Source organism: Castor canadensis, chromosome 7 (genome assembly GCF_047511655.1).
Source record: "Castor canadensis chromosome 7, mCasCan1.hap1v2, whole genome shotgun sequence".
Lineage (NCBI taxonomy): Eukaryota > Metazoa > Chordata > Mammalia > Rodentia > Castoridae > Castor > Castor canadensis.
Genome location: NC_133392.1, coordinates 105,057,741 through 105,084,439, shown reverse-complemented (window position 1 = coordinate 105,084,439; position 26,699 = coordinate 105,057,741). Strand labels below are relative to the sequence as shown.

The following is a 26,699-nucleotide window of genomic DNA, read 5'->3' as shown; positions in this document are numbered from 1 at the left end:
GCCAGTCAACAGTCAGCTGTACATCCAAATCTCATTAATGTTGTGCTCTAATCTCTCACAAATCACCCTCTTGACTGCATTATGCTAAGAGGTATTCACTAATGTAGGTACTCTGTGAGGGCTCCGGTTTTAACCTCCAAAAGTATTGACTGAAGTAAATTAGCAAACTGTCTTAGAATAAATTATACTGTCATTAGGGGAAATTTGTGCATGTGTTCAGTACTTACAAGGCACTGACTATATGACACCAGTGCTAGGTTCTGCAGCTTTTGGGGAGCAGGGAAGAGAAACCCTGTTTGTAGAAATTGTAGCAGTGAGGGAAGGAAGGCTACACAGTGGTAGTTAAATACAATGAGGGAAGTTATTAAATAACTTGTATAAATAAACACAAAGATGAAATTTTGGTGGTTTTGGGACAATCGTTAGGTAACAATGGATGCAAAGTAATTCAGATGAGGTTGACAAAAATACAGCAAGGATTTTTTTCTGTAGTTAAGAATATGCGTGTGAGGTTTTCCTCTAGAAATTACTGAACTGAACAAATACTTGACAGTCCTTAAGTACTATAAACTCTGCTTGTAAAAAGTGTTGTGGAAAAAATAACTTATAAAGCACTAGCTGGTGTAAAGAACTGTATGTCTTATGAAGGTTTTCAGTGACAAAGCAAATTGGTTACAAATTTAATGTTACCAAAATCTGTGATGGGGAGAAAAAAACTTCTAGGGTGGATGTATTAGTAACTAAACAGATCTTTATGGTTAACTCTATGTAAAGAAATAAATATCGTGGTCGCTAATAAGAATAGTTGCTAACTTGCGCAGATTTTTGCAGGGCAGTGAATGCTTGCTTTAAACAAACCAACAAACAAAAAAACTAATTATCCTTCCCTGCTCTCTTCTAAAAAAACTGGAGGCTAAGAAGGTGGAGGCTTTTCCCGAGACCTTCAGGCCTCTCGGGTTTCTCTAGCTGCGGGCCAGACTGCTGGGCCTGCGCGGGGCGGGGCGGAGCTGAGACGACGCGCCCGTGCGGCGCAAGGCATTGTGGGGAACCGGGGCCCGCGAGGGAGGTGGTGGGAGACCAGGTGGGGGTGGCCGTTTGTTTTCCTGTGGTTGCCAACTCGCGCCCTCCTCATCCTCCCCCCCGGCGTGCGGCGGGGCGGAAGGACAGCGGCGGCGGCGGCGGCTGTGCAGGCTCGGGACTCCTTCCCTCTCCCGCGAGCGCGTTCTTCTTTCCCCTCTCACTGTTTGTTGTGTGTTTGATGTGTTAAAGCAGGAGCGAGAACTCGAGCAGCGCCATGAGCAACGCTACCGTCGTCCCCAGTACTGCGGGCCCGGGTCCCAGCGGAGGGCCGGGTGGCGGAGGTGGTGGCGGCGGAAGCAGCGGCACCGAGGTAATCCAGGTGACTAATGTCTCCCCGAGCGCTAGCTCTGAGCAGATGCGGACCCTCTTCGGTTTCCTAGGCAAGATCGACGAACTGCGCCTCTTCCCGCCGGAGTGAGTATGGTCCACCATCACGGTTCTCGCTAACACCGCCCAGTCGGGGCCTAACCCGCACCATTTCCGTAGGCCGTGAGGCCGCTTCCCGGGCCAGGCTGCTGTAGTTGGTGGCTGTTGAATTGACTTAGGAAAGAAACGCGGAGGAGAGGCCCAGGAATTTTATGATTAGGAGGCGTTAGCACTTAATTGTGAGGTTTTGTTGTTTTTCTCTTAAATTGCCAGCGTAGTCGTTTTGTTTGGGGCACTTAAAGCAAGACTAGCTGCATTTTCTTTCGCGTATAAGTTAAATCTCTTTTTTTCAAAAAAAAAAAATGTTTTTTCTTTGCAATCTATGGAAGAAAGTTGTAAGATTATTCGTGCCTTTGTACATTTGCTGTTGTTCACTTATTGCTAAGTGTTTTTAATTGATTCTGGCCCAGAGATATATAATTCAAAAATCATACCCATTTTCACAGACGATTAATCCTGTGAGATTTAATTCTCAATTTCTATATGTATTAAAAATGGGTTATAGCCGAACCCTGGTGTTTCCTTTTGCTTAAATTATATGATTCGTGATAATTTTTGAAAAGGAATTTTATCAAATGTTGAAATTTTTAATTAAAATGTATGGCTTCTTTGTATCCTGTTTGTTTTGAAAATCATTTTTATTGCAAAAGTATTAAATGAGTGGGTTAATTAGAAAGAAGAGACAATTATCAAGTAAGAAAACATGTAAAAGTAAATTACAACTAAAATTTGAAATAATACCTGTGTGCTTTGGGAATTTTTATTAATAGAAAAGTAAAAGTTCAAATATTATTGTCATTAAACAGAACTCACTGGATGTTGAGAGTTTTATGATGTCACTTAAATTCTAAACAGGAAATTGGAATCCTCAAGGAATATATGGCTATGGTGCATGTAATCATTAATCTCTGTATCAAAGTAATTGATAAAAGATCATAATGAGGTATTAAGTAGTATTATAGTTCATAATTTTCTACTTAATATTTTCATATGACAGTGTTTTCAAATTGATATGTTGTCTTTAATGTTAGGAAAAATATACATGTGGAGAGGATTTAGTTATAAGGTGTAGAGTTCTGGGAACAAGCATATACGTGTTCTGTTGAACAGAAACTTGCTTTGGTAGTGGACATTTTTCATAATATGAATGTACAGAAATAGATGTTTTGCTGTTAGTTCTCACGTCATTAAGTTATTTGTAAAGTTAACAGTAAAATGGCAGAACATGAGAGATACAGTTGATACTGTACTATTTGAAATAATTCAATTCTATTATAACAGTGCTTCCCATACCCACAAGTTTACTAACTTACCATACTGTTGCTGATTTTATGATGTGCATTTACAAAAGAAGAGAAATGTAGGCATTTTACTGGTTCTTTTTTTTTAATCTAATGTGTGGGCACTATGTTTGATGGGTAAGAGTCTGGCTTTTTCCTTTGTAGTAAAACGAATAGTTCCACTGTAACCAGGATAGCTGCTGGGGAACTGTTCATCCAGTCATATGATCTAAGGTGCTGTGCATTCAGAGGATTCCTTTCCCTGTATTAGGGGAAAGTATATACAGGCACATTTTTGCTCTTTGGCACCCTCCTTTTATGTTCCTGCATACAGATCATTTTCTTTTGAAAATATATAAGATTACAACTTAATGAATGTTGTGTTATCTTTAGTGGTAGATTTGAATAATCTGCCAAAGTTGTGAATTCTTTGACAACTTCTGTAAACTCTCTATAGTTTTCATCAGTAGTTTGCTGGAGATAATGTGCTGTGGACCAGTGGTACAGAAGGGCTCCCGAAAAATGCTTACTCTTGTGTATGCTGGGAAGTTTTCTACCACTTAGTTACATCCCCAGTCATTCGTTTTTTGAGACAGTCTCACTATGTAGCCCACTCTATCCTCAAAACTCACCAACTTCCTGCCTTGCCTCCCAAGTGTTTGGATCACAGGTGAGCGCCACCACACCCAGCCTGAATTGTATCATTCTTTAAGTAGTTAGTTTTAGTGAGATTTCATAATGGAGAGTATAACTGGAGTGCTTATCAGGTAATGATCTTAGTGAAGCATGTCAGTGGTATACAGTAACTACTTATGGTAGTAATAGTGTAAATAAATAAATTTATTAGCTTTTCAATGACCAAACATAAAACACTTTAATGATTAATGATTTTACAAATAAAAATAGAATATAATTTACCTTTAAAGAAAAATTCATTTTAATAAATACAACATTTTACTATGTATTTATGTATTGAGGGAGGAGAGGGCATGTGAGAGCAATAGAATTGTCTTCAGGTGGTTGTCACACATTCTGTTTGTTAGAACGTAAAAGATAAGTTTTTTGTTCATAAGATCAAAACTTCCCCTTAAATGGTTAGCACAGTTTTAAGGTAGGAGTTGAAATACTTCTAACTGTTGCCTAAACCAGAGGTTCTTCCCCATATATTGGCCAAGAATATCAGCTGGGAATCTTAAAAATAAGGACCCTCCTATGAAAGGAATTCTCAAGACTCAGTGGACTTTAGATGAACACTGGGATTCCTAATTTTTCTATGCACATCCCAAAAGATTCTGAAGAACCATTAGAAACAATACTACCACTCTTAGGTAGAAGACAAAAGCATCCTGAGGACTTATTTTTCCCTGTCTTGTTTTGCAGTTCTCCTGTTGTGTATATTAAAAGATAGTAAAGATATTTCACTTTTTAAGATTGCCAAGTAAATGAAAATAAATTGTGACCAGGTGAGCAGTACTTTCTAATTTTCTAAAGAACTGTGTAGTTCCTGTTGTGTTGGTGCATACCTGTAATACCAGCTACAGAGAAGGTACACAAAAACAAAAGAAAAAAGACTGAAAATGTGGCTCAGTGACAGAGTGCCTGCCCTCATCTGTGAGTCCCTAAGTTCAAACCCTGGTACTACAAAAAAAAAAAAAAATTAAAAAGAACTGCTTATTATATATATATTCTTTAAGACCTTTGTAGATGACAGTCTTTTTTTTTTAATCTGATAATAATGGTATTAAAGAACTGTGAAGTAAAACATCTTAACCATTTTCTAAGGTTCTGTTAGGTAGCATTAATGTACACATGAGTATGTCTCCTTAAGTAATTTTTTTAATTTAGTAGTAAAAACATGTATATCAGAAAAGAAATGCAAATCGCCAAAGATACAGTAGTAAAACTACTAAAGCATTCTTTTCTCTGCTTCTGAGTGAAATACTGTGAAATTTTAGACCAGTGTAATCTTTTCAAAAACATTTTAGCGCTAAGCCTCTTTAACAAAGTAGCTTAAATTCCTTGTGAATAAATTATCAGATTGTCAGTTTTACTTTGACTATGAATTAGTATCTATGCTTTTCTTATTAGTGCCCAAAAGAAACTTGTTCTTTTCAAGAGGAAAAAAATGCATATATGTATATTGAGATGTACACACACACACACATACATATGTATATATATATATAGATACATCTGAATGCCTAGTATAACCAAATCTGATACAACTACATTTTTATGTATACAAGATTATGCTTCATTTATTATGTAAGCTCACAGGGAATGAAGATCTCTTCTTACAGCATTAAGATACATTGCACGATTTCCCTTGTTGTTACTGAGTCTGTGTAGTTGCCTTGGTTCTCTACTCTGGGTGCATATTAAAATTGTCAGGAAGAATTAAAAGAACAACGAATAGCTAACTTCACCCATGAGAGATCTTGATTTAATTGATGTGAAGTAGAGAACGTGGATAGTTTATTCCCCAACAAATGATTTTAATGTGTAGCCAGGGATTATATGGTATAACTAAAAGCCTGCTCTTTGCATTATTTATCTTATGCTATCATTGCTTGTACTTAACTACTTGTTTTTCTTTTGTCTGAGGAAACTATTTGCTGAGGGAAGTGGTTCTTTCACTTAGTGAAATAGTAGGAAGGTGCTGCTTAAGCACCGCACATATGTGATAAAAACTTTTCTCTGAAAGTGCTACAGGTCAGAAAGCCTTAAATTGTTTAAAGTGTCTAGGACTTCTTATACATATGAATATCAGGGTATGGAATTACTTTGTTATGCAAGTCAAGGTTATCAAATAGATGCACTTTTTATGGCATTTAATTTTTAGTGAAAACTTACCTTTTTTATTATTGGGAAATTAGCTTTAATAAAAAGTTTCTACAATAAAACTAATTGTTACATGTGTATAAAAATAGCTGAAGGTATGGATCAGTGGTAGAACACTTGCTTAACCCTGGGTTTGATTCTCAGAACCATACACACAAAAAAAAAGGTATTTTGAAAAAACATGTTTTGTTGCCTCACTCTCAAACTTTGGAAAACTGTTTTTAATTTAAATAGTCATTATGTTTTCTCTCCGTTGCAGTTTGGTATTCTAGTTAGTGAGTACTACATTATTTTAAATTTTCTTTTGGATTGGTATGTTCTTGCTGATATTTTTCTCTTATGTTTATTTTTTAGTGATTCACCTTTGCCAGTCTCCTCTCGTGTCTGCTTTGTTAAGTTCCATGATCCGGACTCAGCAGTTGTGGCACAGCATCTGACAAATACTGTATTCGTTGACAGAGCTTTGATAGTCGTACCATATGCAGAAGGTTGGTGCTTTGTTTAAGTACCTATGTGGGCATCCTAAGATGACCATCTACCTCAGTATAGTTGTAGAATGAGCATTAGTAGCATGTTAAAATCTAAGCAATTAACATTTTGAAACCCTTGTTATACTGCAGTCCATAATTTTTATTTGCAGATTTTTTTTTAATTCTAAAAATTAGAAATCAGGTCAGTTTTTATAAGATATTTAACCTAAGTTCAATACAACCATATCCCTAATTATAACTGCCTAAGATATATCTACTTAGTTAATTTATGTTAAGTTTTATTTTAAAAGTTCTGAAGGTAAATGGTTTGCTCCATGTACATTACATAGAAACCTTCAAAATAAATGCATGATAATTGTTTTTGTTTTCAATAAATGACTAGGTGAGTTTTATTCTCTTAATGTTCCCCCATACTGATAACTCGGAAAAAAATTCCACATGAATTCCAGTATACCAAGGGTTGCAATGATTTTTATTTTTGCAAAAGTTCAAGATTTCCTGTAGCTTAGGTGCCAACTGGGCACTGGGTGTTTTGTTTTTATGCCAGATTTTCTTGTTCATTCTTGTTATATTTTCTAGAATATCTCTAAATAATAAATTCTTCTCTCTGTTATTTGTGTGTGTGATTTTTGTAGTGGAGAAGGCAAATGCAAAACCCTTCCAGATGACTGAAAAACAGTGGGTCCTCTGCAGCTACAGGGGATTCTAGACATTAACTAAAGGCCAGCAAGCACTCAAGTCCCCCAAGTGTTTTCCTGGTGTAACCATTTGTTAACTACATTTTCTCTCTTTTTACATTTTAGGCTGTTAAAGTAATTTGACAGAAAAAAAATGAGCAGGTTTTTTGGATCTAAAAAAGCCACTGTGACAAGACAGCACTATTATAATGCCATTTTATAAAATTTTCTGAGGCATATTTTACAGTTAGTTTGTTCCCAGTGTACTGCTACTTGATTTGCTTTTTGGTAACTATAAATTTTTATCAAAGAAATCAGTAACAAAATAAAATTACTGGATTTTAAGTTGGTAATTTAATAAATATACCGACCAGCACTTACATGCTTTCCCCTTTCTTTAATAAACTGGTCAGTCAAAGCAAAATCTTGTTATTGTTGATTTTAGATGTTATCTTAGATCTTTGAATACAAATGTAAAGATTTGCAGCATACCTTGTTAAAGTTGTGAAATGTCTAAACTTAGAGAAATTGCCTCTGGTTTTCTAAATAAATTAACATATATTCAGAGATGGGTGAAGGCATGTTCTATAATGACAGTGTATCTACCTCCATGTTATTAATATGTGTGAGCCCAATTTTAAGGTTTTTATAAATAGATTTTTTTTTTTAGTATGTTTTGGTTCAGCAATTTCTTTTATGTCAGTGTGCCTATTGTAAAATAAGACTTAACTACCAGAAAATTTACAGAATTCAAATTCAGGATGAGTAAAATATATAGATGACAGGTCTGAAAGCAAGAGTCTGTAATGTGCAGAATGTAGTTAAGCCTTAAATTTAATGAATTCTTAATGGCTAAGTATTACAGTTCTCAACCCTGGGGCGTAGTACAGTATATCATATAAATACTTTTAGACCATAGTAATTTTTGTAGCTCTGTTCTTAAAAGTGAAGTTTTGGGGATTATATATAGAATTATAGAACTACTTTAGTTTAGAAATCTGTATTTGCTACATTTAATTTATGGTATGATATGCTGTATTAATGTTACCTCCTCAAGTATTCAATCCCTGTGTCACCATTCACTATGGTTTTAGCTCTTTTACACTTTGGTGTTGGTTCTTGGTCAGGTTTTAGAACAATAGACACAATGTATACGGTAAGGAATGGTCTTAATTGGTAAAACAGATAGCTGGATTTGGAAGGAACTCTGTAACAGTAATGGTTTTGGGGGTTATTTAGGTTCCTTGGTTAATGTTTGTTTCTTTTGTCTGTTTCTTTTTCTTTCATTTCTACACATTCATGCAGTATTTCATGGTTCTATCAAAGCAGCAGTAAAAAAAATACTCTTGACGCATGAAAATTAACTGGTGAGGGGCCTCATTGCTACTTTTAAATTGTAGTTTTATTTTTAAATAGTCTTTTTTTAATCAGAGGATCAGATGCATGACTTTTTTTTAATGGATGCAGATCTTCTATCAGGTGTCTCACAATAAATTGAAGAGGATTTTAGTTTGCCAGAAATGTTGCATATGCACTAATTTGAGTAAGATGTTGATACTTAATAAATCCTCTTGAGACATAATTTTGCATGCAAAATTACCCCTTAATCTTTGTAGGTTTGTTAATATTGATGCATTAATGCCCTTTATCTAAATGATCTTCTCCCCCTTCCCCTCCATAACTCTTGGTATCTAAATTGATGACAGCTCTGACACAAGCAAGATAACAGTGCTGTGTAGTATACATTTGTTTATATTATCGGCACTTCTCAGTATAGGTGGAAGGAACCATTACCTTTATTTAACAGTGGTTTTTCTTTTTTGTTGTTGTGTTTTACAGTTCTTTTCCCTGGTTCAGCCTGAACTATATACCAGGCCCTGCTGAAAATACCACCCAACAGTTTTCTTCTGCAGCTTATCCAGTTTCTCTTAAGTGCCCTGTACATATTGTATGTTTTATGATGAGATGCAGTTTCTTAATATGTATTACAGAAATACTACTGGTATTTGCAAATATGTAGTTTAATTGTATTATTGAACTCTCATTTTGGGGGCTTGGGCACATTAACAGATTAATCCATCTGTATAGGGCTTTTGCTGTTGGATAGAATTTAAATTGTCTACATAAATAATTTGTCTTAGGACCCTTAGCTTTTATCTGAATACACAGATTAGGCTTTAAAAGCATACATACATACCGTTTTTTGGCTTAAGGCGTTTGGCTCAGTTAGTTTTTGAAATGATACTGTTTAGCAGCATTTTTCAGTATGGTTAGCATGGCACATGTTGGAACTTACAGCATTTTACTGTACAGGTAAGGAATGTGCCATGTTTGATTTACTTATTTTCTCTCACTCACTCTCACACACACATCCCGTGTGTATTCAGAGATCTTCAGAAACATTCATATTCGTTTTCATGAATCAGCAAAAGCCCTACGCTTGATTCCAACAGAATATTTCCTTTACATACTTTTCCTCTCTTAATTTTTACAAAATTTGTATGGTAGGTTTAAAGAAAATCATAGTAACTGTACCATATTATTAACCCCTAAATCAAACTTTTTTTGTCTTGTGTATCTTGATTTTTCTGTGTGCTTTATAGTGAAGCAGCCGACACGAGTCGTTGTTCATAAAACAGCTTTTGAAAGTTGAGAGCACACCCCTGGAGAACCGACTGTGCTTGCTTACGTTTGGTTCATGACTTAAAAATCGAGTACAGGTGATGAAATCTTGGCAGTGTTAACAAAAAAGTAGTGTGTATTGTGCTATTTTTTTTTTACACTAGAAACTTAACCATTTGTAGAGAAAAAGGAAACAAATTTTCACACATTGAAGTTTCATTCTGACATAAAATTAATGATAAATAATCATAGAGCTCAAGCTTTATATTTTAGCGAACATAAGTACTTTCAACAAACTCAGGTGGTGTATCAGGGAGACATTTTCTGGGTGTTTTTGTGTGTTTTCTGTCTTACAAGAGAGTGTGTTCTCATGCAAGGATGTTTCTCTGCAGGAGTTATTCCTGATGAGACTAAGGCTTTATCTCTGTTGGCACCAGCTAATGCAGTGGCAGGTCTTCTGCCTGGTGGTGGACTTCTGCCTACACCTAACCCACTTACACAGGTACCTGTTTTTTTAATTCTGACAGGGCAGAAATACTCTGTGTTTACTAGATATTAATTTAAACTAGGTGAACTTATAGTATATTTATTGGGAGAAGGTCAGACTGCCTCTAAAGTTACAGAATTTTCCATGTTTATGTCAAATTACAGTTTGATCAGAATTCTGGCAGGTAAGACACTATAATAATTTGAACAGGGAACATAACATTAGGAATTATTGACTGTTAGATTATTAGGGGAAGTCTGATAAATGTAGGAATACAGTATGAAAAACAGTGCTAAGACAAAAGAAAACATACAAGAAACATGCAGATCAAGGGACTTAGACTCCCCTCTCATTTCCTTTGAAAGACTAGATAGTGAAGTTTTCTTAGGTGCCTACAGAGGTGGCCTTGAAACTCACTGTGGAATAATCACTAAGGAGACACAGGAACCAGCAAAAGAAGCCACCTCCAAATCCTGTCTTCCAGCACTCTTCTCAAGTAAAATTGATCGTAAAGTTTATTAGGAGTACACTTTGAGTAGACTGAAAGCTGGTGATTTCTAGAGTGAGGATGACCCTTCAAGCACCATAGGTAATACATAAATAACATCATGGCAGTTGTCAAAGGAGAAGTGCTTTATAAGGGCCTGCTGGTAGGAGCACAAAACAGGACCAACAGCAGGTTTGGATCAAAGAAGCAGTAAATATTTAGAACTGGTACACAGTAGAATGTATTGAAATGTTTTATTTTGTAGTGAACGAAAAGTTGGGTCATCGTATAGAACAAGGTGTGGCTAACTACTGCTCTTGGATCATAACCTCATTTTTTATTAATGGACTTTCATTGGAATACCACAATACCCATTTGTTTATGTATTCGTAACTGATTTTGAACTACAGTAGCAATAGTAATGTAAAATTAAGTACCTGCAACAAGAGACTGTAGCCTGAAAATATGAACTAGTTGCTTTCTTAACCTTTTACAGAGAATAACTTCTCACTTCTAGTATAAGGAACAAAAGTGAAGTTTTACATTAATAAAACTTGAACTTGTTTACAGATTGGCGCTGTTCCATTAGCTGCTTTGGGAGCTCCTACTCTTGATCCTGCCCTTGCTGCACTTGGGCTTCCTGGCGCAAACTTGAACTCTCAGGTACAACTACTACCCTTCAATTTTTGAGCCTGTGTTCATAGGAAACTTATTTCATTACCTTTTTTTGGTAATAATTGGGGTTTGAACTCAGGGCTTTACTTGGTAGGCAGGCGGTCTTCTACTTGAGCCGCAACACCAGCTTCATTTCACTAACTTTCAGTATGCATTTCAAGATTAGGACTTAACTGCTATGTTGTGTTAAAAAAATTTTTTATGCCAGCTTGTACAAGTGAGATATGAACAGTCACTAAATTAGTCCTTTATCCATTTAAAGAAATTTTTTTTGTACTTGTAATTCACAGTAGAAGATAAGTTGCTAGGAAGCTCAGACATCCTTATTATGTCAGGGAGTCGGTCAGCAGTTGTGAAAGGATGGGAAAATGCATTCATAATTTTCCTCATGAAAATTTTTGGGTATTGCTTTGGTTTTTGTTGTTAATGTTTTGCTAAACATTTTTTCTCAAGTCCTAACTTTGTGAAGATCTTTTGATGCACTGGCAAAGAAGTTTGAGTTTTAAGTGTTTCTTTAAAACACTACTTTTCCTCAGAAAGCCTTAAAATAAGAAGAGACGAGTCTTTACAATCTAGACTGTTTAGCCTCAACCCTCAGCTAATTTGGTAAAGTTGCTCAGGGTGAAGCTGCTCTGTTTGGTACTGTAGCCACTAATGTCACCTGTTAGTTTTTGGAGTTCTTTGTTTGATTGGATGTGACTACTAAAAGCTTAATATGTCCTTCATTTTGTTGATCAGGGTTATGCATAGAGCACCTTACTTTTTAAAGGTTTGCAAGATTGTCCCAGAACATTTCAACATACTGAAAAAATAAAGTAGGGATCATTTAATGTCTTTCATATTCTCATTGCTGTTACATTTTTCGTTTTTGGCAGTCTCTTGCTGCAGATCAGTTGCTGAAGCTTATGAGTACTGTTGATCCCAAGTAAGTGTTTTTTTGTTATATATTAATTTGCATAAACAAGGGTTTTGTTTTGGTGTGATTTGGGTCTTTAGTAATAATTATAAATGGCTTGTAACAGAATGATAACATAAACAGCTTTTGTAGTTTATTCATTTAATATATACATATAAGTACCATCATAGCATTTATGCTCTGTTTGGAAAGAAAGGCATTAAGTACTTAAATGTAGTAAAATATGTGTATTCAACTAAGGAAAAAACAGTAATGCTGGGGAACTTACTGCAAATGGAAAATTTAGTTTGACGAGCAGAGGATGAGCCTTGAGGATGAGAGGAACAAAGCTGAGGGGAAATGAAGTGATAGTGCATGTTACATAATTAATAGCCATCATGTTCCATTAGGTGCTTTGATAAGTATTCTTCATACACTTGTAACTGAAATTGTGTCCTACATGTGTGACAAATTTATGAAGTGTAAATTGATGTTTTCTTGTTAAAACTAAATTTGAATTTTGTGTCATTTCCCCTTAAGTTGGTGAAAGTCACTATTAGTGAGTAGGAAAAACACGGGGGAAAAACACGGGGGAGAGGGTAGAGTCATTAGACTAGGTTAAGATCCAAACATGTAGCTACCACCCAGTTTATAAAACAGCACCAACCCATACAGTTGAAGCTCTCTTTACCCATTATTGATGACACTTCCCACTTCCCCCACAAATAACTACAATACTAAATTTGGTGTCTATAATTTTTTCTTACATGTGTAAACCCTTAAGGGGCATCTTTAGCCTTTCCAGTCAGGATTTCATGTGTAACTTTGGGCCATTGGCCACTGCCTCAGTTTCTCCCCATCTGCAAACAAAAAGGTAATGCTATCCCCAACAAAATTAAGATGTCATAGAAAGTGTTTAAATCATTTGATGGACAATTTTAGTATCAGCATATTCCCTTGCACTAGCATTTTCCAAGGTGTGTTTTTACTTACGGAATGTTGATGGATGTTTAGCAAAAATAAATAGTTATTTTTCTTATTCCAGATACCTCTAAATCATTAAAGTGGAGGTGCCCATTGTAAATATTCAAAACAGTGCTGTACTATCTATTGTTTACTATGGAATCCCCCCCCCCCTTTTTTTTTTCAAGGAGTATTTTACTAGAACAATGTGACCTGCAATGTGTACTTAATTTGAAATGCAGGCTTGAATTTAAGATATTTCCATTTTCAATTCTTGGTTCTTGGTTTCAGGTTGAATCATGTAGCTGCTGGTCTTGTTTCACCAAGTCTGAAATCAGATACCTCTAGTAAAGAAATAGAGGAAGCCATGAAAAGAGTACGAGAAGCACAGTCCCTGATATCCGCTGCTATAGAGCCAGGTAAAATATCTTTATGCAGTTTTTCTTGAATATTAAACTGTGATAGCTGGCAAAAAAATGATGATGGCATAACTGAAGAAGTGTGTGAATAATCTGAGCTTTTTTTTTTTTTTTTTTTTTTTTTAGGTCTTTTAGTAGATCAGGAGAACCTACTGAAAATGTAGAGTGAAATAGTGAATGAGTCATGGCTTTCTGGATTTGGCAGCCAAATACTGAAACTGACAATTACTCATTTTGACTTAAATTATCCATGATAATTATTTGCTTAGTAAAGGAGCATACAGTTAAGTGGTAGTGAAAGAAGATAGAGTGTTCTTCTCTGAACCCTAGAAATGTAAACACACAAGCATACACAATGAGAACATTTTGCTGAATCAAGAATTTTAAATGTTTATGTTTGTATTTATTATGAACTTGTTTATTAAAATACATTTATATTAGTGTTCTTTAGGAAGATGTTACTGATGTATAAAATGCAAATTAAAACCTTAATCCTGCTTAATTGTAACTATATTCATGAAGGAACCTAAGACAGGAGCAAGGACTCATTTGGAACCCTCTAGACAGTAAACCAGAAAGAGCCAAAGATTGTTTTGTGGGAAACACTTCACAGCCTCCTAAGTAAGGCAAATAAGATAGCAAAAGAAACTATTAGCTAGCTGAGAACTAGAAGTCTAATTAAAATCTACTGAAAGCCTAGGTTAATTTGTATCACTTCAGCAGGCTTTAGTATTTTGATTATAAAACGATCGTAACATTGGAGGATATACTGGAAAATCTAAAAATTAAGATAAATTCTTTCAATATCTCCTAAATGAATAGTCTTCCTATTTAATGATTTCTAACTATTGGTTTCTTTTCTTTTAAATCCAGATAAGAAAGAAGAAAAAAGAAGGCATTCAAGATCAAGATCACGTTCTAGGAGGAGGAGGACTCCCTCATCTTCTAGACACAGGTTAACTTGCCTTTTGAAGTCAGTTATACTTTAGGCAAAGATAGTTTCTACTTTAGAAAGATAGTTTCCATCTTTCTAAAAATTTGCTAACAGTTAATCCACTTGCTCCTGGTGAGTGTGTGAATGAGTGTTCACATGTGGGGAGAAAAGGTATGGACTAAATAGATGATTCATACTTTAATACTAAAAAAAAAAAAAAAAACCCATAAATGGTAGGCATTGGGGACTTGAGCACCAAAATTATTTAGTAGTATGGAAAAAGCACTGAACTTGAAACCTGACTTGTAATCTAGGTATGACTTTTCAATAAAAGTCCTGAGACTTAAATTGGAAATTTATCTGTGTAACCTGCAGATTATCTATAATAACTTGGCTCTTTTTTTTGAGACTGTTCTTTGTATTTCTGGATAAACTAATTAATAGTATCATTCTTTACACCTAGAGTAAGACTAAATTTGTTTAATCTCTTTTCCATTTGATACCCCTTTATGAGTATGTAAGGTTCTCTAGACTAGTGGCTCAAACTCAACTAGTCTTATAAAACAAAATTTTAAACTGTTATTCAAAATAACAGTTTAACCCATTTCAGGTTTACATGCCCTTAAAGCAAAACCTGCAAAAAGTTGATGAAGCAAGTGGTCTTGTTTTGACTTCTTTACAAAATCGCTGATATTTAGCTTACTAGGAAACAATAGGGTTCTGCATTTGGCTTTTTTGCAAATTGGTTATAGCATTTAGGAAATCTGGAACTATACAGGTATACGGTTAGAAAAGGGAAAGGCAGTTCTATAGTTTTAGCAGGCAGTTGTAATTAGTGTTCTTTAATAAAAATACCAGAATTTGCATTATGAAGTCTGAAACCGTAATGAAGTTTCTTATTCTGTCGAATTAAAATCTATCTGTTTTAGACTTTGGATCTTTTTCCCCAGCCATAATTTTGTGAAAGTAAACATTGCTAATCATTAGAAGGTAATTGGTTCATTATGTGGTGCAAGTTTCCAAGTTCTGACTTTACACAATGCCAAAATAATGACATTTGGTAATAACACCTCCAAGTTCATCAGGAAGATCAAAGAATTAAAGTATGATATGTCTTACTCATTTTTCAAGAAAATACCTGCAAAATACTCAACCACAGGTTGATTCTTAGAAGTGATGTTTCATGGGAAAGGCAACAGATTGGTCTTGCAGCTCAGTCACACAGTTGTCAGTCTTGATATAGACATTGCACTTTAGTAAGCATCAGAAATGAATTATATGCATACTTTACATTTCGTCACACAGAATATTGCTTAAGAGTTAATGCTGCTGCTACTTCATTAGTACTAGATGGAATAAAAATTAACTTTCACTGATTCATTAAAGACATACATATTGAAAGTGGCATTAATAGTTTTCTTTTACCACAAGTACATATAGAAATGCCAGTGAACAGTACAGTGACTGTTAGGTTAGTTCATTTGCCACTACTTTAGTTTATGGTGAGGAAATGTCAGCAGCTTTACCCATCATTGCTTCTGTGTCATTAAAAGCAAATGTCAGCATAGTGAAAAAGGCACATGAATCTAGCTTCTTAATATTTTGCAAATACTTTTGACCTTTGGACCCCATTAAATAGGGGTCTTGGAGCACCCTTGGTTCCACAATTTAAAAACTATTGCTTTAGGTTATTCACCATGAACTATTTCTCCTCATTTTACTTAATTTTTAAGCTATCTTATTTGGATTTCCTTAATTAAATTCTAGTTCTAGTGTGAGCCCTTTAAGGATGCTACTCGGGGCTATGATATTCTATTGTGGCCAGTTATTTCAATTGTGTCAGCTTCACTTTACATACACCTCTTTACATACACTTGACAGTCATACCTTATTTCTTAATAGCCTTCATCCTTGAGCTGTCCCTCTGGAACACAATTCCATCCCTTGTCTGTTTGCTCTTTCTGTTACTACTTAGATAAAAATCTTTCCTGTTACTTGGATTCTTAAAACAGCAATAAATTCTTGAGTCCTAGACTTTCTCATGTCTCTGTTAAGCGCATATACATCATATCCAAATATCTAACAAGTCACATCTGTTCTGTCTCAGAGATGGCCTTTCCTCTTGACTTTCTTTATCATTGTCTTCTAAGTGTCATTGTCTTAATTCATTTCGTGGACTATTATTGTAGGAGTCCTTTATTTCTTGTCACTCACCTTCTCCTAGCCCATCCTACTCTTAGAAGATGGCCTTTCAGAAATCCAAATCTGAATCTTGTCACAGCTCTGTATAAACCTTGTGGAGCTCATTATTGACTTAATAAGATGACAGATAAAACTTCAGAACAGCATTCAACTTGTCTTTTTCATACTTGTCATTCTCCACTCTAAACCAGTTGTAGAAAGTCTTGCCTAAACTTTTAGCTCATGGTGTTCTTTTCTGCCTTAAGCTTTTCCCTACACCTTCATTTCGACTTGGAACTCCTTTTCCCTTCTTTAAAACAGTATTTAAATTTTACTCTTTATATGAGGTGTTGATTCTGCTTATAATCTTATTCCTCCAGGACAATGCTCTCATACTTAGCCCGTTGCCCATGTCATCCCCAGCAGCTTTATTCATAAATACTAGGACTGTAAATAACTTATTTTATTATTTATTAATTAAATTTAATCATGAAATACTATAACCAGTATAAAATAGCACTGAAACATTTATTCTGAAATCAGATAATCATTGTGGATCATAGAATCCAAAGTTTATCTGTGCTATCTAGACTGATTTCTTTGGGCTTACAGATCCTCCTTCCTCAGCCTTCCAAGTGCTGAGCCTGCAGATATGGACCACCACGCCCTGCTTATCGTCAGCATTTTAAAAACTCTTCTGTATTAATCCCTTTGTTTAGAAACTTGTAAAAGTGCCCTTTTGCTTTGTTTTTGATGTTTGTATTTTTAGGTACATTAGAAAAATGTACAGCTTGGTCATTGGAAGTGTTTGACTTAAATCCTCAGATGAGCAATCTAAATTCTTTTAATACTGTTTTTTATTTTCTAGGACTTTTTAGTTCCTTAAGAAAATGATGGTTCTGATTTTTTACAAGCTCATAATTTGTCAGACTATATCATTAGGGTCTTTTAAATCAAACTATATTAATTGCTTATCAGTACAGTGGTGAATAGATAAGCATTACATAACTTCTTTACGGCTGTTGCTGCATTAGGTGGTTTAAATAGTACCAGATACGATTGAAAACAAGATTGGTAATAAGTAGTTTATTACTGAGTTCCATAAAGCAAAGTTCTTAGGTAATTAATAGCAAACAAAGCTATATAAGCAGATCTTATGCCCTATTCTAAGGCACTGAGACTCGATATAGTGGCATTTAGTCTTTACAACTATTTGGTGAAGTGGGTGCTACTAGTCTCTTTCACTACTGAAGCAACAGTATTGAAGGTATTAGATAATATTCTTAAATTGACTTATAAGTGAGAATTGAAATAGGTCTCTTTTTTTTTGTTTGTTTTTGTTTTTGTTTTTGTTTTTGTTTTTTTGGATATTTGAAAACTAAGCTAGTCTGGAACTCACTGTAGAGTCCAGGCTGGACTCAGACTTGCCATCCTAGTCTCTGATTCCCTGAGTGCTAGGATTATAGACATGTGCCGTCATACTGCGTTACAGTCTTTTCCATTTCTAAAGTGTTCATTCTTTTGTACTTAAAAAAGAAGAAAGTTAAGTTTGTATTTGAAATGATAAACAGAAATTGGATGGTTACTAAAACTTAAGAGATCTAGCCTAAACAGATGGCAACTTTTTTTTTCATACTGGACTTTGAAATCAGGGCTTTCTGGACAAGCGCTCTATTACTTAAGCCCCACCTCCAGCCCAAGAATTGCAATTTATTTTTAATGAGTCTTAAAATAGAGGAATGAATTTGGGAGGCAGGGGACTGGAGTTTGAAGTAGGATTGAATGTTTTAGGTAATAACATCTAACGGTTATTGAATATGCTTGTTAAATCCTGAGAAAGAAGCCAGGAGGGAGGGACACAGAGAAACATTTCTGTTATGTGACAAGAGAAAAGAGGAATTGAGGTGGAATGTAATTCACAAAATAGTAATCAGAAATTGAAGTCAACACATTCAGTAGATCCCACTTATAAAGAGGGATAATGTATAAGTATTTGATAATTGATAAATAAGATTTAACCTGCACAAGTAGAGAATCAAAAAGTACATGTTAAATACTATGTAATTGTATAAAATAATGCCAAAGATGGAGGACTGTGCAGTTTGTGTTTCATTCTCTACTAGTATTTTTAACCTGGAAGTTGTGGGTGTGGTGGACTTGTAATAGGCTGAGTAAAACATTGAAAGCTAAAGAATTCCAGGTGTTAAAAGGCAGTAGTACTAACTTCTAAGGTATTAAAGATGTTAAGTAGAGTAATTTTTCCCACTTGATTGATCTGACACTGAGTGAAATATTCATAAACTAGTCTTTTTACATTTGTAATGTATGGCTTCCATTTATATATTAGACGATCAAGAAGCAGGTCGAGGAGGCGATCACATTCTAAGTCAAGGAGTAGACGACGATCCAAAAGTCCAAGACGGAGAAGATCTCATTCTAGAGAGAGAGGTAGAAGGTCAAGGAGCACATCAAAAACCAGGTATAGCAGTTAACATTGGGGAAGAACTATAGCATTCCTAACACCTTAGATACACTTTCCTACTTAATAACAAAAGTGTTGAGGTGCAGGGAAATAGGATAAGGAACTATTTACGGTTTGAGGAGGATGACAAACATTTGTTTCCTTGGCTCTTACAGAACTGAAGACCTAGGTAAGATATCTTGGTAATAAAAATTCTTTAAGTCCTTAATAACTTCTTTTGTTTTCTCCTTCCCACCCAACCACTGCTGCAGATTTAGAGCTCCCAGCCATTCCTTATCCTTTGTCAAAGAATTTAAGAACTATGCTTCATTCACCTTTATATGTCACGATGTTCAGTTTGAAATATTCATTAAGGATCATTATGTGGAAGACTTTGAACCCTACTAGAGTCCTTTATCCTGTGATTTGGAACCAGAAAAGAATAAGCCTGAGAATTCATAGGAAAAAGAAATTCCCTATCTTAATGTTTTATTTACACATTCAAGGACCTATCTTTTCATATAAAACCAACTGCTTTTTAAATTTCTATGTATACCTATTCTTGAGTAACATACCAAATCATTGGTTTCTACTTAATAGTGACAGGAGAGCTTTGCCATTTGAAATGAGCATAGATTTTTTACTGTTTTTCTCCCATTTATTGTTGGGAAGCATGTTACCTCAATTGATGGAAACACTGGAGCCAGCATAGTCTTACTGAGTTGTGTTCAGTCCTTAGTAATGAGGCTTTTAGTCATTGTGTGTTGAATTAATTATCTTTTAATCAAAGTTGCTTAATAGATCCTTTATCATACACAAAGAAGGAATTAGGCATTCTCTCTCATCACGGACTTTTATTTCTTAGGAAAACAATAAATTACATGGAAAGTGCCATTTGAAATGATGGTTATCACTTGCTAATGTTAAAACAGATTTGTTCAGATTCTTGGGGCAAAAAGTTATGGGATTAAAATAAAAATAAATTTGCAGGAACCTTTAAAAGATTTTTTTGAATTGTAGAATGATTACTAGTTCCTTAACGTTGGGGTATTTTTCAAATAACACTGAACTCCTACTAGAATTTTTCAGCAAACATACCAAGAAACTGGCTGACATCTTATTTTCTTACTACTTCACTATATTAGAAGTTCTGTGAGATACCAAGAAAATTGGATTTTTTTTTTTTTTGGCAGTGCCAGTGTTTGAGCTCAAGTCCTCATGCTTGCTAGGCAGGCACACTACCAATTGAGCAACTCCACCAGTGGATTTTAACAGTGTCTGTCCAGAATAATAAGAGTGAGATTAAATCTGATTCTACTTTTGTTTTTATTTGTAGCACTATATAAAGTAGCATTGGCTCACTCGTACATATTAAATTCTGTTCTTTTATCAGAGACAAAAAGAAAGAAGACAAAGAAAAGAAACGTTCTAAAACACCACCAAAAAGTTACAGCACAGCCAGACGTTCTAGAAGTGCAAGCAGGTAAGGTGGTACAAAAAATTTTTTTTAACTTTGTAAGTTTATCAGTAGGTTATACACGTGTAAGAAAAAAAAGTTAGGCTTAAATAGTTGTTTGTTTTGTGATACTGGGGTTTGTACTCAGAACTAGGTGCTCTACCACTTGATCCATGCCTCCAACCAATAGTTAAGATTTAATGGCTATATTGTTAGATTAAATTACCTTCATGATAATGTTTCCTTTACTTTATCCATGTATTACTACTCAAGAATTTTTCTCATATAGTTCTTTAATTAATGGGAGTCAGCACAAGTTTTGATTTGTGGCTTTCTTAAGCTGACAGTTCTGTCTGTGTAAACTGTGATGAAAATTGTAACAGTGTTGCAGACTTTACTGCACAGAAAACATTCTTTCAGGTATTGTTTATACATGCTTTGATGCAGCACTTTTTTTTAATGTACCTTATTTAGGGGCTGGGCATTGTAGATTCACATCTATAATCCAGCTTCTTGAGAGGCCTCCAGAGATAGGTGGTTTATACAGTTTGTGGCCAGCCTGGGTAAAGTTAGTGCAAGACCCTATCTGAAAAACAAACAAAGCAAAAGTGCTGGTTGCATGGCTCATGTGGTAGAGTACTCGCCTGGCAAGCACAAAGACCTGAGTTTAATCCCTTGGCCTGGGAAAGTAAAATACACATACACACCCCTGGTTTAAATTCACTAGAAGGCTCATCCCGTATTTTAAAAATACCCAAAAGTGGATGAAACGCTTAAGAGCCAAAATTGTAAAATTTATCAGAAAACAAAAGTAAATTTTTATGATTTCAAATTTGGCACTGGTTTCCTAGATAGACACCAAAAGCCCAAGCACAACAGAAGGAAGAAGATACATTGGAGAGCACAAGAATTAAGCTTTTGTGTTTCAAAGAATACTATTAAGCTGAGTGTGGTGGGGCATGCCTGTAATTCCAGTATTCCAAGAGGCTGAGAACAGGAGACTCTTGAGTTCAGGACCAGCCCAAGCTATTTAGCATAATGAGACTCTTTCCCAAGCGCGGAGGGAACGTTATTAGAAGTAAAAAGATAATTCACAGGGTGCTAGAGAATATATCTGATAAGGGATTCATATCTAGAATTTATAAAGAATTCGAAGAACTCAGAAAGGCAAATAACGCTGTTTAAAACATAGGCAAAAGTTCTGTATAGACATTTCTCCAAAAGTGCACAAATGTCTGGTAAAGAGTTTTCAACATCTTTAGTTGTCAAAGAAACGCAAGTTAGAGTCAGCATAAGAGTTAACACTTATCTACTTGGGATGGTTATCACCAAAAAGACACAAATGTTGGTGAGGATGTGGAGAAATTTTAACTTTGTCCTTTGCTGATATGAGCATAAAATGTTGGACTTAGAAAACAGTGAGTTCATAAAAATGTTAGACATAGAGAAAACCCTGCAGTTTCACTCCTAGAGATAGAAAACATGTTCACATTAAAAACCTCATACACAGATATTTATACCATTTTCAGTGATAGCTGAAACCAAGCGTCTGATAACAAATGAATATATAAAATATTTTATACAGTAAAACATTCGGCATCCAAAAAAAAAAAGATACATGCTGCAGTGTGGATGAACCTTGAAAAAACTATGCCAAATGAAAGAATCCAGTCACACATTTCATACACTGTGTGATTCTACTTAAGTGGAATGTTCAGAATAGGTAAATGCAGAGATGAAAGTAGTGATTGCTAGGGGGATAATGGAGGATTTGGGTGAAGGCTAAAGGGAATGTGGTTTAAAAGTAAGGTTATAAGAAAAAAATGAAGTATAAGTACCAAAGGAAAAACTAAAGCAAGCCTGAAGGATAGGTGGCAAAAATGCATAGAATATATGAAGGGCAACATGTATTTTCCTAAAGTTGAATGGAGTTAGGAGTGTTGCTTAGTCAGTGGTAGAACTTGGGTTTAGCATGCATGAGGCCCTGGGTTCAATTCCTAGCACTTTAAAAATAAATAAAAATTAAAGAGAGAAAAAAAAAACTGGAGACATTTTAATGTTAATTTAATATACCTGTCTATAAAGACATTATTCTCTTGAAGTATTGGTTCATTCTAAGTTGAGGTAACTAATGCACTCTGTTGAGGGGCACAAGAATATAAAAAGATAGAAAGCAGAAATATAACAATATAAAGCATCTCTTTCACCTACAGAATTTAATTGGCAAACTTAATGTTTGATGGATGAATATTCAGTTGTATGTGTAATGTTTTCAAGACAAGGGATCTTGGGGGAAAAAAACTTCATTTGGGAACAGGACAGATGAATGGGTTTTACTTTTTTTTTTCTTTTGATTCCTTTTATTTTTACTCCTAAATTGTATATGGACATCTTGGAAATGTTGAAACTTGAGAATTATCAGTTTTTTAAGCCCAAATTAAAAGTAGATAAAAGCTATATGTTTTAATAATAATTGTTCAAAGTAGGATTGATTCATGGGAAATATTTTGCTGGGATATTCAGAGTCAATTTATTTTATACCTTTCCACTAATTCTATCTCTGCAAATTTCATCTAATGATTTAAAAGTTAATTTGGGCAGGTATTTTTAATTGGTGAAAGCCTTTTGTATTGAAGTAGCTATACTTGTCTTGAGCACAGAATGTTGGAGACTTTTTTTTTTTTTTTTGGTACTGGAGTTTGAACTCAAGGCCTTATAGTTGCCTGGCAGATGATCTAGCATTTGAGTTACTTGGTCAGCCCTGTTTTGTGTTGGGTATTTTCAAAATAGGGTCTCACGAACTATTTGATTGGCCTGACCTCGAACTTCAGTCCTTCAGTCTTAGAGCATACTATATCTTAAAGCCTAGTTTGCACATTTGTGATTTTAGAGAGAGACGACGACGAAGAAGTAGAAGTGGAACAAGATCTCCTAAAAAGCCTAGGTCTCCTAAAAGAAAATTGTCTCGTTCACCATCCCCTAGGAGGTAAGAATGTTAATCATTTAGATCTGTCTTTTGTAATTTTCAGAAGTCTTTAAGTTTTTAAAAAGGCGAAAGATTTACACAATCTGAAGAGAAACCAGAGTATCACCTTTAAGTTTTGAAGCTGTCCTGTATTTTTGTAACTACCATATAGTACTATTTTTTTTTCAGGAGTTAAAAGTATTATCTAAGTCTCTTAAGACTTCCATAGTAAATACTTCACAAGATTGAGCATTTTGAACTTAGAACTAGGTTACAATCTTTTGGGACCCATGTACATCTTATACTTTCATTGCCAGTTTTTTTTAATTAGATCTTCGCAGTCTTATATATTGGGAACTTCAATAAAACTAATTTAAGTTATAACATGTTGCTGTTCTTCAAGGTGAAACCTTAAGGTTCCTTTAAAGAATTTTTTGTATGCACATTTTAACTTTCATTCTAGACATAAAAAGGAGAAAAAGAAAGATAAAGACAAAGAAAGAAGCAGAGATGAAAGAGAACGATCAACAAGCAAAAAGAAGAAAAGTAAAGATAAAGAAAAGGAACGGGAAAGAAAATCAGAGAGTGACAAAGATGTAAAAGTATGTATACAAACTAGTTTATTTTGGTATTTTTGGATGGTGTTGATACTTCTAAGATGTGATTTTTCTTTGAAGAAGCTTACTTTTATTGTTCTCCTTGGCAAAGCAGGTTACACGGGATTACGACGAAGAGGAACAGGGGTATGACAGTGAGAAAGAGAAAAAAGAAGAGAAGAAACCAACAGAAGCAGGTTCCCCTAAAACCAAGGAATGTTCTGCGGAGAAGGGAACTGGTGATTCACTAAGAGAATCCAAAGTGAATGGGGATGATCATCATGAAGAAGACATGGATATGAGTGACTGAATATTGCCTCTGTGGGAATCCAACTGTATACATGCATCAGTGTCATTCCTTTGTGTGATTTTTAGTGCTGTATTTGTTCATCTCAAACCTAGATGTATACAGCTCTGAATTACAAATGGTTATAAAGCTCCTGATACTGATACTTATTTACAACAAAACTCTTAGAAAATGGTACATGGGTAACCAACTCTTGTGGCGAAATCTGATTGAGTAATCAAGCAGCTTTACTATTCTGGTGCTGCTTCGTAACAAAAATGAAAAGCTGCATGCATCTACAGCAGGCATGGATTGTTTATGTTGTACGATCTCCTTTATTAAGTAAGTTCACTTATAGTATTTCTAGAATTTGAGTCATGTAATAGAGCAGTGTAGGGAATGCACTGATTGCATGTTATGTGGCAAGAATATCCTAATGTCATTACAATCTTCCAACATGATGGATCTACTTACGGTCTTGTTTGTTGACATGACAAATTAACATTCTTAGAGTTACATCTGGAAACAAGCATTTGAAATAGGTAATCCTTCAAGCCTTGTGGCTAAATATTTGTGGCTTTGTTTAACTTAGAAAGGTTATATGTGCACTAACCTTTTTTGATGGCTAATTAGGCTTTAATTACAGGAACAAGATTTCAAATAAAACTGCCTTTGGCAGTGAGTAAATAGCAAAATATTTTGAAGTAGAGTTATATACTTTTTCATATAGATGTTTTGGAATTTTTTTTCCTTAAGTAATTTATTTCACATCTATATCAGTGAAAGCTATTCACTTATTCTGAGTCCTTCTATAAAAGAAAAGTATCTTGTCGTCCTGATTATCAGTTTTCCACTTTCATTAATTTGTTTTCAGCTCACTGTTGGAAAAAAGAGGGTAGTGCATTTTAAATTGACCTTCATATGCTTTTAAAATAAGACAGATCTACTTGATGATGTACTTTTATTTGATATCTCAAGTTGTATAAAACCAATAAATTTGTGTTACTATTACTGCAGTAGTAATCTTACACATACAGTGATTCCATGTTATATGCAAAGTAGTTAGGCAACTGTTTTCTTAGTTACAGGAGTTTCAAGCTTCACTTTTGTGCAGTAAAAACAAAAGTAGGCTACAATCTGTGCCATGTTGATGTACAGTTTCTGAAATTGTTTTACAAGACTTTGATAATAAAACCCTTAAACTTACGTTCATGTTCCTGTAAAACTGTATTTGTATTTATTTACATTATTGAATGTATGATGTTTACCTCATCCATTTTACATATTTCCTTTACCCACATCTACATGTAGTAACAGATGAAATCCATCACCTTAGTAATAGCTGTCAAAAGGATTGTCCAAAAAATTTCTATTGAGAACAGTCTTTCATAGTTTTTTTCATAGTTTTGGTGTGGGCATGGGGTTGGATAATGCAGTAAATTTTAGGATAAACAAATGATCCCTCATGTACCTGGTAAATTTATATTTTCAGTGAAATATAAATACTTGCCTTTTCTGAAATAGAATAAAAAACTGTTAATGACATGTATGTATCTACCGTATACTTAGTAGGATATTTATTCATTTAAGAAGTGAATAGCGTTTGGGTGGCTAAGGTTAAGGGAAATTGAAACTGGGAATTATGGCTTTTATCCAAGTTTTGAGTATTTTTTTTTTTTTAATTCCCAAAGTGAAATGTCATGTCACGCAGAAAAGCAGCGTTTTTACAGTTTGTAAAAACTTTTTTAAAAGATTTTATCTACAGAAATTTTGACTAAAGCAAAGAAGTTCTATTAATGGTCTAAATAATCATGGCATTTTTAAGAACAAACTTAAATGCAAATGACGTTTCTTTAAACCTACAAAACTTTTTTTTTTAGTACATAAAGACCAAGTACTTGTGCTATTGCGATTCTAGAGGCAGTTGAGAAAGCCAAAAATGTAAGAAGCTTATTCAAATAAATAATAACATTGAAACTCCCTGACACAGAGAAAGATACAAATATCTAGGTCCAGGAGGATCAAATTAAAACATTCACAGGTGAGCAAAACCAAGTCTATGTGGCCATTTTTTAAGTCAAAGACAAAATACTGGCAGTTTCACAGGGTGAAGTTGATATTCAAGTCTATTCCCAACTTGTAATCTCTGAATAGAAATGTATTAACAGCTTTTCTAAATGGATTATTTTTTTATTTTAAAATAGTGTCACTGACTTAGATGGTGCAGCGAAGGGTCTGTATTTTAAGTGTCTTCAGTGAACATTATCTGCACAAAGGTGGTGTTGCAGTGGAACAGCCTTTTAACAGATAACCAGTTGAGACCAAGTGAGCGCTGCCTCCACACAGTTTTGTTATGTATTTGGTAGTAAAATAACTCAAAAATAAAAGTGGTTTTGTTAGAAAAATGTTTGTCCTTACTTGCTTAAATTTTTCAATAGTAGCTTTTTTGAGAGATTTAACAGTCTCGTGGAGTTTGA

At 34.7% G+C, this 26,699-nt stretch overlaps 1 protein-coding gene across 8 annotated transcripts in view; it reads left to right on the top strand.

The window, feature by feature from the left end:
* Srsf11 (serine and arginine rich splicing factor 11) overlaps window positions 1-25,428 on the top strand; it is a 35,080-nt gene extending 9,652 nt beyond the window's left edge. Inside the window, exons 2-13 of one of the 8 annotated variants that reach the window (XM_074079784.1) lie at window positions 1,273-1,494; window positions 5,982-6,115; window positions 9,810-9,919; window positions 10,962-11,054; window positions 11,942-11,991; window positions 13,216-13,343; window positions 14,217-14,298; window positions 18,806-18,937; window positions 20,313-20,402; window positions 23,266-23,361; window positions 23,804-23,942; window positions 24,052-25,428. In XM_074079784.1, the coding sequence (XP_073935885.1) occupies window positions 1,295-1,494; window positions 5,982-6,115; window positions 9,810-9,919; window positions 10,962-11,054; window positions 11,942-11,991; window positions 13,216-13,343; window positions 14,217-14,298; window positions 18,806-18,937; window positions 20,313-20,402; window positions 23,266-23,361; window positions 23,804-23,942; window positions 24,052-24,246 (1,449 nt within the window). In that variant the 5' untranslated portion in view covers window positions 1,273-1,294 and the 3' untranslated portion in view covers window positions 24,247-25,428. The other 7 variants (XM_020180259.2, XM_074079783.1, XM_020180255.2 and 4 more) reach the window with 7 other exon arrangements.
* Window positions 25,429-26,699: the final 1,271 nt, after the last annotated feature.